The sequence below is a fragment of the Drosophila rhopaloa genome, unplaced genomic scaffold, assembly GCF_018152115.1.
Source record: "Drosophila rhopaloa isolate 14029-0021.01 unplaced genomic scaffold, ASM1815211v1 contig_163, whole genome shotgun sequence".
In the NCBI taxonomy this organism is placed as follows: domain Eukaryota; kingdom Metazoa; phylum Arthropoda; class Insecta; order Diptera; family Drosophilidae; genus Drosophila; species Drosophila rhopaloa.
The window spans coordinates 5,304,478-5,317,699 of record NW_025335043.1 but is presented as its reverse complement, the minus strand read 5'-3'; the positions used below and the strand labels follow the sequence as shown (position 1 = coordinate 5,317,699).

The 13,222-nt window shown below is 36.0% G+C and overlaps 2 protein-coding genes and 1 long non-coding RNA gene across 4 annotated transcripts; all 3 read left to right on the top strand.

Moving 5' to 3' along the window:
* Positions 1–7,157: 7,157 nt before the first annotated feature.
* Positions 7,158–7,707, top strand: LOC108053485. Its single transcript, XR_001769699.1, has 2 exons — positions 7,158–7,355; positions 7,434–7,707. It is a non-coding gene; the product is annotated as an uncharacterized LOC108053485 (long non-coding RNA).
* Positions 7,708–8,094: 387 nt separating this feature from the next.
* Positions 8,095–8,798, top strand: LOC108053484 (V-type proton ATPase 16 kDa proteolipid subunit). 2 transcript variants are annotated; one of them, XM_017136155.2, is made up of 2 exons: positions 8,095–8,192; positions 8,250–8,798. In XM_017136155.2, the coding sequence occupies exon 2, from the start codon at positions 8,263–8,265 to the stop codon at positions 8,737–8,739; it is 477 nt and encodes a 158-aa protein (XP_016991644.1). In that variant the 5' UTR covers positions 8,095–8,192; positions 8,250–8,262; the 3' UTR covers positions 8,740–8,798. The 2 variants fall into 2 exon arrangements, with proteins under 2 accessions (XP_016991644.1, XP_016991643.1); XM_017136154.2 differs by having other exon boundaries at positions 8,132–8,199.
* Positions 8,799–12,476: 3,678 nt separating this feature from the next.
* On the top strand, positions 12,477–12,994 carry LOC108036954 (V-type proton ATPase 16 kDa proteolipid subunit). Its single transcript, XM_017113365.2, has one exon. The coding sequence runs from the start codon at positions 12,515–12,517 to the stop codon at positions 12,992–12,994; it is 480 nt and encodes a 159-aa protein (XP_016968854.2). The 5' UTR covers positions 12,477–12,514.
* Positions 12,995–13,222: the final 228 nt, after the last annotated feature.

Here is a 13,222-nt window from a genome sequence, read left to right as displayed (position 1 = left end):
TTTTTGGCAGAAGGAGTCCAATTGCAATTGTAGGTGGACCGCAGAGCAACACGAAACTTTAATCAAATCCACATGTCCGACATGAAAGCCCGAGAATCCGGCCAACATCTTGAGCGAAAAGAATCGGGGAAAGATGGAAGACGTCTCCGTCTTATTTCATTTGCAGGCAGGCGGGCCATAAATCTCCGTAAACAAGCGCCTAGTGGGTCGAGTTGGGCGGTCGAGAAAAGGGCACGAAACACGAAATCACATTCGCAAAAAATAATTAATATTTATTACCCGAGAATGAAGTATTATCAAATTGCATAATTGCTGTGTTTCTCATTCGACACGACAGGCGGACAGAAGGACGGGGTGGGGACCCCAGAGGGGAGCACTCTCCTCTTCCGACGGCCAATTCCTGGGCCAATTCCCCGATCCTGGATGGCCACCCGCTTAGCGCCCTCCACAAATCCCAGCCCAACTCGAGGACCTGCCTGTAAAGTGTCTACAACATATTTCACACTCGCAAAAATGTTTGTGTATTTCGTGTAATTCTGAAAAAAAAATTAATTTTATTTCTTGCTTATTTTATACAGTATGCCCAGTTAAAAAGCCAAAAAAAAACTTTCGTAATTGTTAGTATAACAAAATAGGTGTTTAAAATTTATATTAAGAGTACTATTAAGAGTACTTACAGGGTATAGCATTGTAGAGAGAAAATAATTAATTAGACACATAATCACCAAAACAAATTATATACATAAATACAAGAAATGAAAAAAATTTTAAAACAAATAAACTAAAATCAGAAATATTAGTAAGCCATATACGTAAGTACAAAAAATGAACAAAATTTTAAAACAAATAAACCAAAATGAGAAATATTAGAAAGCCATATAACAGATATAACATATTACCATATACATAATATTAAATAACAACTTGATATGTAAAAGAGTTACTAGAAAAATCGTATTATTAAAATAAAAAAATGTATGTTTCCACTTAAACTCTAACCTCTTTTCTTCCAGTGCACGACTACGTCTTGGACTTGGTCTGCACTTTTGGTCTTGGTTGTGGAGTGGACCGGCTACTTGCGCGCAAATTGCTACTCTCGTCCACTGCTCGGTCCGAAAAAGTTTTTGATATATGAATTAAGTTTCCTTCGGCCCTTTGTGTGCGTTTGTTTGGCTGAGTTTGCAACGGCTGTGCGGCGTTGAGACATTTTGGATTTACGTTGTAATTACAGGATTTTGGATTTCTTCGTTGGCCAGAGTCAACTGGCAGGCCCCCGGGTCGCTTGAAGGTTATTTATTATGACATGTTATTTAGGTTTCATTTCAAAAACTTGATTGGACACTTTAGACTGCCGTTGCAGCGGAAACATTGCGTGCCCATGTGTTGTTCGCCAAAAGTAAAGCACGGCATTTTGCCCCAGGAACCCAAGAACCCAAGAAGCCACAGGAATAGTAACGATAATGGGAATCCGGCGAAGAGGACGTAGTACCTCGGGTTTTTCGTGGTTTCCCGGGTGTGAAGTTTCGAGCGGCCCAAAAACACGCGATTCGCCGCGGGGTCAACAGTTAACATCCGACCTGCGTAAAAATATCGTGTAATCCAGCTTTATCGCTTTTATTTTTATCACAATATCTTTTACTTGGATGCATCTGCTTTGTATACCGATAAATTTGCTAGGTTGAATATTATATTTCCCAGCTAGCTTCTATTAAATCGTATTAAACACACTTTATTGTGTTTAAATTAGAAATCACTTTCATTTCTATATAGTTAATCATTTTTTTTGGCACTAAAAACAAACTTTCGTTAAAGCCACTGCCAAATGATATCAAATATTCTAACACAAACACTTAATTGATGAGTACCTCTGAAGGGTGGAGAAATCCTTTCAAGTAGAACCTTCATGACAAGACCTATAGAAAAAAAGAAACTGAATGATGTGCATGACTTACGTGTTTTGGGCAAGACAATGTGAGAAAAGATAAGCAAATCCGAACGTGAATTCATTTAAATAATTAAACCATGATTCCAGCGTACACATTTGACCTTAAGAGCCGGCGAGTTAATAGCTTTCAAATTACGGCAACTTGTATGACGGACAGGAATATAAGAATATAAGAAGCGAACAGTTGGAAACAGAACTGAAGAAGAGGAATAATTAAAATGAACGAAATTAATTTGTTCCACTTGAGCCACCCGCCTAACAATGATAAGACGTTTTTACTCCACGTCGATTGTCGGCCATGTCTGACCAGATTGTCTAAGCCATGGCCCAAACCCAAGAATACGACAGTGCCAAACCTCTTGATGCCCTCAAATGCCGGTAAAAAAAACCAATAATCTCTATATGTACACTTGGAGAAAAAACATTAGAATAAAGCAATTACAAATGTGTTTTAACAAATTTAAATAAATCATTATTATTTATTAAAGTTTTTAGTTATCTTTAATAGTTCGGTTTTATTTACCTTGTTTAATTTAAAAGAATTGGTAGTAAAAAGAACAGCAACAGCAGTAATTTTACTCCTAACTCATAATGTATTATATAAAATATATTTATGAATAATTTTCTGTTGCCTAAGCTTGTAAATTCTTGATCAGCACTAATGGAAATATTTATTGGTTGCTAGAGAATTCCGAAAATCAACTTATTTTCCTTAACATGTAAATGAATAATTTAATAATACTGCAAATTAATTGCATAAGGGATACAGTTGATCGCGTCATGAAAAGTATTAATATTTGTTTATATACCTGAGATCTTTTTACATAAAAATAAATTGAAATGCATGATTTTTCCGAGTGTAGAAATGGCCAGTCAGCCGTGCGGGTGGTAGGTAACGATGACTCTGAAAAAAACACCGAAAGCGGAGTAACAAACTGAAGCAGAAAGGGGGTTCACCTGCATCTCGATGAACAATGCACTCTCTCACTTTCACCGCTCACCCCAATCAATGTCATATTAGATTCACGCTTCCATATTTCAGGCTTGTCGACAGATAACCTTTTGACGGTAGCCACCTGTGATGACCTCTTATCCTGTTACCCGTAAAGAAGCTGAATTATTAGCCTCCTAGCTGTCGACCTTATCGATAAGACATCTCAAGATACTCCTGAAAAAGGGAAACTCTGTCACGCTAATTGGAGTTCCTATATAACGCATCCATTCTAAAGTAAAAATATTTAAATTAAACTACATTCAAACATAAACTTATTTATTTAAAAATATTTAAATATTTAAAAAAAACAAGAAAAAAAATAAAATAACTCCAATTTTATTTTTCTATTAAAAACTATAAGGCTATGTCAATTTTCCGATAAATTTTACTACCGTTCCTGTAGCAGATATATGATATTTCATATAATTATAGTCGTTCGATGTTCATAAATGTGAACCATATTTATACAATTGTTGAAAATGACTCAGAGCATATCTGTATATGTTAGTAAACCAAAAAACTGTTTTTTAGGGTAAGAAATAATTCTTTTTATGCGAAGGCACATTTGGACAAATACAATATACCAATTTACTCTACGCACAACTGCTATACAAATATCATCCACAAAATGAAAAAGAGTCCAGCCAATCCCAAAATTAAACGACAAAAAGAATAAATACAATAAAATGGTAAAGTAATTTCGCCATGCCGAAAAAATGAAATAGATTTCTTCAGACCAAGTTCTAATTCCGGACCCAGTTTTGTGTGCCAGTAATGCGTCGTTAAACTGCAAAAGTCCGTAAAAAAGCGAACCATAAAGAAATGAGTGAGTAAAGAATGGAACAGTGAGTCCAAACGATTTTCGGACACAAATGAACGGGGCGCAGGCGAGTAAATCATTTTACAATGGGCCATAGGCCGCCAACGGCTTTATGGCTCTCATGAAGGACAATCAAGTAATAGCCGGCGATTTTTATGACAACACAGAACTACATAATAAAAGATATATCAGCTACTGTCCGTCCGTCCGTCCATTTGACCAGTTGAAGGCGGCTCCGGGATTCAACAAGCTCCGCCTAATGCCTAAATCGTTACATTTGGCACGCCAATGTCCACGATGCATGTGGACAATCACTCATCCGCCAGTTGGACTCTGGACTCCTCCGACGTATTTCAATTTTCCATCCCTGTGTTTCTGTCAGTATATGGAAATTGACACACAACACGCACAACATCCTGTCAGTCCTGTAAAGTTATGCATAAAATAAGACCTCAAAATCACACGCCGTTGTGAATAACATTGGGAAATATTTATCCAAGACCTTGATATAAAAATGTATTCAAATTCCGAGGGTAGTAGCACGAATTTTTATTAGTGCAAGCCTTTTTAAAAAACATTTTATTAATATTTTTCATCATTATTTTGGCTGTGCGTCCTATTTTAGCTAAGTTAGAACATAAAAGCCCTTTAAAAATTTGATATGGTTGTTTTCTTAAATCCACGGGAAATAAATGTTGGAATGATGTACTTCGTTGAATTTAATTTAATATTCGCAATCGATTGGCTCTCACAGCTAAAAATGTTAATAAATGGCCAGTTTTCGCCAAAAATCATGATGTAACCCCTTATAAACAATAAAGAAAAATCAATAAAAAAATAATTTTTACAAATCAAACCGGAATGAATAGCATAGGACCTCAAACTAAAATAGTTCCTTTTTTGACAATTTTTGTATTTTTCCTAATGCTATTTTTTTTAAACTGGGGTATAATGAACATTTTTAGCTGCGAACGCAAATCGATGTATGTAAATCCAATGTATATAAAAGATGGGCTAAAATGGCATAGTTCAGAAAGTCTTTAACGAACAAAGTTCCAATTTGGCTAGATCATTCAAAGAATCGCTTCAATTTGGAATGGACTTTTCAATTTGTCACTTGGTTGGACAGAAGGGCTTTAATGTTCTTGGTTTCGGGGGAAAACCTTTGGCCGACTTGATTGACAGTAATGACATTTTCACGATTCGCCGGGCGGAAAACACTGAAAAGCAGCGCGCTAGCACGACAACGGCAAACCAACAGCCAGCAGTCAATAATAAAAATTGCATGTTGAGAACACATTTGGGATTCCGATTCCGAATCCGATTCCGAAAGTCACACACATCCATTCTGCCATGAGGCGTCTCCATCGCAGCGGAAGCAACAGCGAGTGGAGCGGTTGACACCCCGGGCTCGGTGGAATCGGATTCGGGATGGGAACCGGAATGGGAGTCGGAATGGGAATGGGAATCCGGGAACCCTTTTGTGGCCCCCTCAGGGTCGGGGCTTTCCAGTTAATTTATTTTTGGTTAATTCCTTTCGTTAGTTATGTTAGTGCCGCCCGCTTTCCCAGGAAAACCCATGGCCTCTCATTTATTGCACATTGGCAGGAACTTTGTGATTTACTTAACTACAGTGAGCAAAATAATCGGGACAAGGGTACGCTAAAGGATAATATATGACAGGGGCTTGGTATATACATGGTATTACTTAGGTGGTGGAACATATATACAATGAACAATAATACAAAGTTACCTTAACTATATTTCAAATAAACATATCTCTTGTAAATTTCCCAATGATCAAGACTAACATCGTTTATTGGAACTAAAAAAGCAGTATTATCATTATTTTTTAACAATATTACTTACTTAGGTGGTGACACTTATAAGCAATGAACAATAACTCCAAGTTACCTTGGCTATATTTCAAATAAACCTATTTGTGATATACATTCAAAAACTTAAATTTCCTAATGATTAAGACTAACATCGTTTTTTTTGGAACTAAATAAAGCTATGTTATCATTATTCTTTCTAAGCAATATGGTATATAAACCATTACTTTGGTACTCTATACTCCTGCTCACCATATAAAATAGATGTTTCAGGAATAGAGAATAAAACTTGTACACTGTCAAATGCCATAAAAAAAGCAAACAATATAAAATTGACTGGCTCTGCCCAACTGGATCCCCCGAAAAAAATCAAATAGGGCTTGAAAAAATAAAATAATATATATATTAGCAATAATTCGAAACATCAATTTTTTTATTGCCGCTCGCAATCATTTAATCATCTCGAGTCATCAGTTCACTCTGGCCAGAAACGCGATGCTGTGTGGCAGGAACTGGGTGACGTAGTGCGTCGGGCGGTGATTGGTGGCATGGTGCGGTGTGGTGTCGAGTGGTGCGGAGTGCTCTGCCGAAGGAGCCAGGCCCAGGCAGTGGGAATAGCAAATTTTACCGCGCTTCCCCATCGACCATTTGACACATGTGTCACTTGCAACCGTTCCGCTTGCTAGCAACGGAGCAGTAGTGCTGCCAAATCAGCAGTTTTATAGTCAAATATAGCTTATTTGGAGTTGTTCAAAAAAAACCGAATTAAGAATTTTATTTTTAAAATACCACTAGGTCAGTATACTATTTAGTTTTCAATTTTCTTTAATATGTTAGATTTATTTTTCAATATTTATTCGTTTACCAATGGGAATAATTTCTAGGTACTTTGTGTACAAGTGAAAAACTAGATTTATTTGTGATGATTATAGTTGAAAATCACAGCAGTCCTTTAAAAATAAAATTCTCAAACAACGTTTATTTTCGCCCAAAGTTGAAAGCCCATTTTCTGGATGTATATTATTGTAGTATTTTTCAAGTTATCTGTCAATATACTTGTTTGAATTAATATTCTATTCTATTTTCATCGATGGTACTTTTAAAAATTTAACAACATTTCGAAGGACTTTTACCAATATTGTTAATTCTTAAGGGTTTTTTTTTGAGCCCTTCTTGAACCAATGTATTATCTTAGTAAATGGAATATTCCGAATTCTATGTTTAATATTGTTCAATATGCGTATACCGTAACTTACATTACCAACCTATTAAGAATTATTTATTTAACTAGTTTCCATAATTAATACTTATAAAGATCATAGTTCTATGATGCTTACAACTATTAATTATGACACCTACTCAGTTTAAAAATTAATTATATACATTATATATTTGATTGAACTAAAATAAATTTTTTTTTTAACAAAAAAAGCAAGACAGCACTGACGAACAAGAATGGGACTCCGAATGGGCCTGTGAGTGCGACTGGAGCTGTCGCTGAGCCTTCGGTTGACAGCTGTCAGTGTCAGTTTACATAATTTATAGATTTCAGCGCATAAAAAAGTCATAAAATTTACAATGTTGCTTTCAACAAAAACACATTCGGGCGATTCTTCTGATGCCTTATTTTTATGAGGCAAGACATCAATTTTCGCACAGCACAGTCTAGCCTGCCTACAGCCACCACTACACACACACACTACCACACTCGCCCATTTATATTTCTCAATTTTCCATTCTTCGTAGCAGGAGGAAAAGATTGTTTGTATTGCCATTGCCATTGCCATTCGAAATGCTTTTGATTTATTTGTATTTATGTGATTCCTTTCTCATATTCAGCTCCAGCGATAAATTCTCGCACTCAACAAAATACATAAACGATTTATAGTTGCAAAAAGCGGGCCAAACAATAACTAACAAAGCGCAGCGACAGCACCAACAATGGATTCGAAGACCCAAAAGGAGCTCAAAATGGAAAAGAAGAAAGGATTTCGATGCTAAATCCCTCAACGCAGCATAAATCTTAAATGGAAAACCTTTCGCACTTTTAGCTGCTGTAGGTGATGAAACCGTGGCAGGAAATGCTGGAGTTTTCATGTGAAAAAAAAACAAATGTCTTGGCATTTTCCCATTGGCATTCTTTGAAATCTAAAAATCAATTATTTGTTTAATTAAACATTGATATAAAAATGTAAAACAATTATTTCTTTTTAAAACAGCAGCAAGTGTAACCATTTTTACAGTAGAATAAAAATACATTAATTTAAAATAGAACCAAATCAAAAAAACTACTGTCTTTATGTGCCTAAAATAATAAAATACATATTTATTTAGGTTTAAACTGTAAAACCTATACTTATTGGTTAAATAACTATGTTTCACTAACTTGAATGTTTCTTTTTTAAAAAATAAATTCCTCTTGCCCATTAGTGCAAAATTTGAAAGTATTATAAAAGGCATCACACGAATTTTAAAAAAAATGTATAGAGACGGCGGGGAATATACAATAAACGAAATCAAACAATTCATAAAATATATCTACCTAAACAGTCCAGTCGAAAATTGGACGCATTTGAAAGTATTGGAGATTTGAGTATTGTAATCGGTAAGATAGTTTAGGTATTCGCTGCGGACTTACCCCATATTTGTTTGCAGAAGCGCAGTGAAAATGCCAGAGGAAGTTGCTGAAAAGGATAGGCCGTCCTATTCGTTCTTCTTTGGATCGATGGGAGCGGCATCGGCCATCATTTTCTCGGCCTTGGGAGCAGCTTATGGAACTGCCAAGTCGGGAACCGGAATCGCAGCCATGGCCGTGATGCGACCCGAGCTGATCATGAAGTCGATCATTCCGGTGGTGATGGCCGGCATCATTGCGATCTACGGCCTGGTTGTCTCCGTTTTGATTGCCGGTTCTTTGTCGGACACCTATACCATTCGCAAGGGGTATATCCACCTGGCCGCAGGACTTTCCGTTGGATTTTCTGGACTGGCGGCGGGCTTTGCCATCGGCATTGTCGGAGATGCGGGGGTGCGGGGCACCGCCCAGCAGCCCCGCCTCTTTGTGGGCATGATCCTGATCCTGATCTTCGCCGAGGTCCTGGGACTCTACGGACTGATTGTCGCCATTTACCTGTACACCAAGTGAAAACAATCTTTATTGCCTTTAAATAATACCACATATTTTATATATGTGGACCAATTATTTATACTTTGTTATATTTTTATAGCCTTGCAGAGGGTAATTTAATTTAATTTGCAACACAGTGAAGGAGGCATTTCCGACCCTATAAAGTATATATATTCTTAATCAGCATCACCAGGAGAGTCGATCTAGCCATGTTCGTCTGACTGTCCGTTTCTACGCAAACAAACCCCTCATTTAAAGCAATCTGCTTGAAACTTTCCCAAAAGCTGTCTTTCTATTGCAGGTAGTATATGTCGAAACGAGCCGAAAATTCGAAAATCGAAGATCTAAATTTTTACCCATTTTCATGTTAGTTATTTCTATGTTTTCGATGACTTAAAAAAAGGGGTCCAATAATTGGACTTCCAGATTCCATAACTTTACCAAATTTAATCCGATTTCAAAGTGGCATACCTCTAAAGAATTGTGGTTCGATTCTCTGAAAATCTGCATTCAAAATTTTCATTTTAACGTTGATCAAAATTTTGACCCATTTTTATGTTAGTTATTTCTAAGTTTTCGATGACTTAAAAAAAGGGGTCCAATAATTGGACTTCCAGATTCCATAACTTTACCAAATTTAATCCGATTTCAAAGTGGCATATCTCTAAAGAATTGTGGTTCGATTCTCTGAAAATCTGCATTCAAAATTTTCATTTTAACGTTGATCAAAATTTTGACCCATTTTCATTTAGTTATTTCTAAGTTTTCGATGATTTAAAAAAGGGGTCCAATAATTGGACTTCCAGATTCCATAACTTTACCAAATTTAATCCGATTCCAAAGTGGCATACCTCTAAAGAATTGTGGTTCGATTCTCTGAAAATCTGCATTCAAAATTTTCCAATAATTGGACTTCCAGATTCCATAACTTTTCCAAATTTAATCCGATTTCAAAGTGGCATACCTCTAAAGAATTGTGGTTCGATTCTCTGAAAATCTGCATTCAAAATTTTCATTTTAACGTTGATCAAAATTTTGACCCATTTTCATGTTAGTTATTTCTAAGTTTTCGATGATTTAAACAAGAGAGAACGCTATAGTCGGGTGCCCCGACTATCAGATACCCGTTACTCAGGTAAAGGGAGTGCGAGGGAGATGTAGATAGAAACTTTGATCACGCATAACTATTTAACGAATGGTCCGATTTGAAAAATTTCTTCTACATTTCGATAGGTATTGACAAACACAATAAAACTGCATTTTTACTTTTCCGAAATATTTAAATTTTTAAAATCGTATATAAGCGATTGTGAGCGTTAAAGGGGGCGTGGCACCATTTTGAAACAAACTTGCGCTGCGTAGGAACTTCTAAAATCTACATGCAAAATGCCAATCTTCTAGCTTTTATAGTTTCCGAGATCTCAGCGTTCATACGGACGGACAGACAGACGGACAGACGGACAGACAGACAGACGGACAGACGGACATGGCTATATCGACTCGGCTAGTGACCCTGATCAAGAATATATATACTTTATAGGGTCGGAAACGCTTCCTTCTAGCTGTTACATACTTTTGCACGAATATAATATACCCTTTTACTCTACGAGTAACGGGTATAAAAAGGGGTCCCAATAATTGGACTTCCAGATTCCATAACTTTACCAAATTTAATTCGATTTCAAAGTGGCATATCTCTAAAGAATTGTGTTTTGATTCTCTGAAAGTCTGCATTCAAAATTTTCCTTTTAACGTTGATCAAAATTTTGACCCATTTTCATGTTAGTTATTTCTAAGTTTTCGATGACTTAAAAAAAGGGGTCCAATAATTGGGCTTTCAGATTCCATAACTTTACCAAATTTAATCCGATTCCAAAGTGGCATATCTCTAAAGAATTGTGTTTTGATTCTCTAAAAATCTGCATTCAAAATTTTCATTTTAATGTTGATCAAAATTTTGACCCATTTTCATGTTAGTTATTTCAACGATTATGACAACTTATGACAAAAGGTCACCCACAACTGGACTTCCAGCTATCTGCTTAAAACTTTCGCAAAAGTTGTCTTTGTAATACAGAGATTTGGTAATAAATATAAAATATTATAAAATGATGGTTTTAATTAAATTAAAATCGGACAATATTATCATATAGCTGCCATAGAAAAAATGGCAAAATGCAGCGCAAATTCGAAACAACTGCATTGGTTTTAGTAACATAGGCACAGAAATCGTAATGTAGTCGATTTGTAATACTGCAAGGGTTTATCAACTTCGCCTTGAAGAAGTTGTCTTCCTTTCTTGTTTTAAATAAAAATAAATCCTAAAGAAAAAGGATTCAAAAAATTGTTTCTTTTTGGGAGGGTGATCTAAAAAAGAGATATGTAATATGTAAACGATGTCTGTACACAGTTTTTTCCTTTTTGAGATTTTCAAATACCTCAAATGCCAAATAAGCTGTAAGATAACCTTTGAAATTGATATTTTAACTATGACCTTATATTTTGAAGTAGTTTTATTTACTTCAAACAACAAGTAACAAATTTAGGCAGTGTGTGAAACATAGAATTAAAACAAACCAAAAATAAGTAATGGACTTTTTAAAAGTAGCAGGACTAGAACATTCCGCTTCCCTGGGCAAAAAGCAATCAAGAATCTCGCTCGACAAAAGTCGACTGTGACAAATCTGTGCCAACTTAACAATCACATCACACGGAACGCAAAGCTACTGACTAAGTTACAAGCTCCCCCAAGGAAAATGCGGAATATGTATTCAAAATGCAAAGCAGCCGAGTTGGGGCCACAAATAAAAACGCAATGGCGAAGTGGGGGCAATTGAGGCCCCACAAACAATTCCACGTTTTCCCCTCAGCGGTGGCAACAAATTTCCATTTTAAGGAAACGAAACAGCATTGTTGAGGTGTGGGGACTTGCAAAAGTGTCGCCCTTTTAAGCTCGATAGTCGAGTCGGGCTCATATTTTCCAATTTGTTTAATTGAAACAAGTGGAGGGTAGCGGAAAGAGCGTTGAAAGTCAATGGGGAAAACCACTCAAAGTGAATAAGCAACCGCAGCTTCGATTTTCAATACCAAGAATGGTTTTTGCTGTCCTTCGGGGCTATAAATTTCGCGTAACCCGTAGAAAGCTAGGAACACTTTCATAAATGTGTAAACTTTTTTAGCATAAGGATAAGATTTTGCTTTGAAAACAAAGTTCAAAGACATTTGAAAAAGCTACAAAAAACATCAGCAAGCAATTTTAAATTAGAAAAAGCAGACAAGTTCATAATAAATAAAAACTGACCAAAAACTATTCTTAATGAAACTGTATTATTGAAAAGCATATGCTTATATGCATGCTTCATTCATACTACAGATAATTTTGAAATCATGTATTATCTTCTAAAAGTTTCTGTAAAATATAAAATATATATTTTAAAAAAAAGAAGCTATTATTTCCAAATAATTTATTCATTTTTGGAAGAAATCTCTAAGATTCTGGTTGAGATGTTTTTTTTTCGCCTTTTGAATTTTCGATTCAAAAGTTAAAACGTGCTCAAAGAAAAACAAAAAATTTCAAAGAATAAATAAAACAAAAAATAATTTATAAAAATAAAATTAACAATACATAGATTTTAAAAGTATTAAATATGGACTTGGGAAATCTCATAGGATTTTAAAATATTTCTGTGTTACTCACCAAAAAATCTAAGAAAGCATTGTGACTTACTTCAATCTCGCATACAAGTAGATTAATAATTGGATTGGGAAGATACGAAAATACGAATAAGCCAAGATGGTTACCGCCGCAGAGGAGGAACATTACCCCGACTACGCGGTTTTCATGGGATGCACTGGTGCTGCCTTCGCGATTATATTCACCACTTTGGGAGCTTCGTACGGAACGGCAGTATCCGGGATTGGGATTGCCAATATGGCTGTGAACCGACCGGATATGATCATGAAGTCCATAATTCCGGTGGTGATGGCCGGCATCATTGCGATCTACGGCTTGGTGGTTTCGGTGCTGATTTCCGGATCGATTGGCGACGAGTACACTGCGGAAATGGGTTATGTCCACCTGGGCGCCGGCTTAAGCGTTGGATTGCCTGGACTCACCGCCGGAATAGCCATCGGAATCGCAGGAGACGCCGGAGTACGGGGAACCGCCGAACAGCCACGACTTTTCGTCGGCATGATCCTGATCCTGATCTTCGCCGAGGTACTGGCTCTCTACGGTCTCATCGTGGCTATATACTTGTACACTAAACTTTAACTATCTGTTTTATTTTTGTCGAAATAATAGTCAATTATTAAACATGCATTTCTACTGTTTCGTTTTGCCAGGGAAAGCATAAGAATGGTAATTATATTAAATCCTAGTAATAGAGGAAGATAAAAATAGTATTAAATATTTAAAAGATTTTTTTTATAAGAAAATAATGAATATTGTATATTATCATTAATGATATTATTGTAATAAAAAAAAAACAGCTAAAATGAT

What these genes read in the sequence shown, in the direction of transcription:
- LOC108053484 (XM_017136155.2), top strand. Translation starts at nt 8,263, where the DNA reads ATGCCAGAGGAAGTTGCTGAAAAGGATAGGCCGTCCTATTCGTTCTTC.
- LOC108036954 (XM_017113365.2), top strand. Translation starts at nt 12,515, where the DNA reads ATGGTTACCGCCGCAGAGGAGGAACATTACCCCGACTACGCGGTTTTC.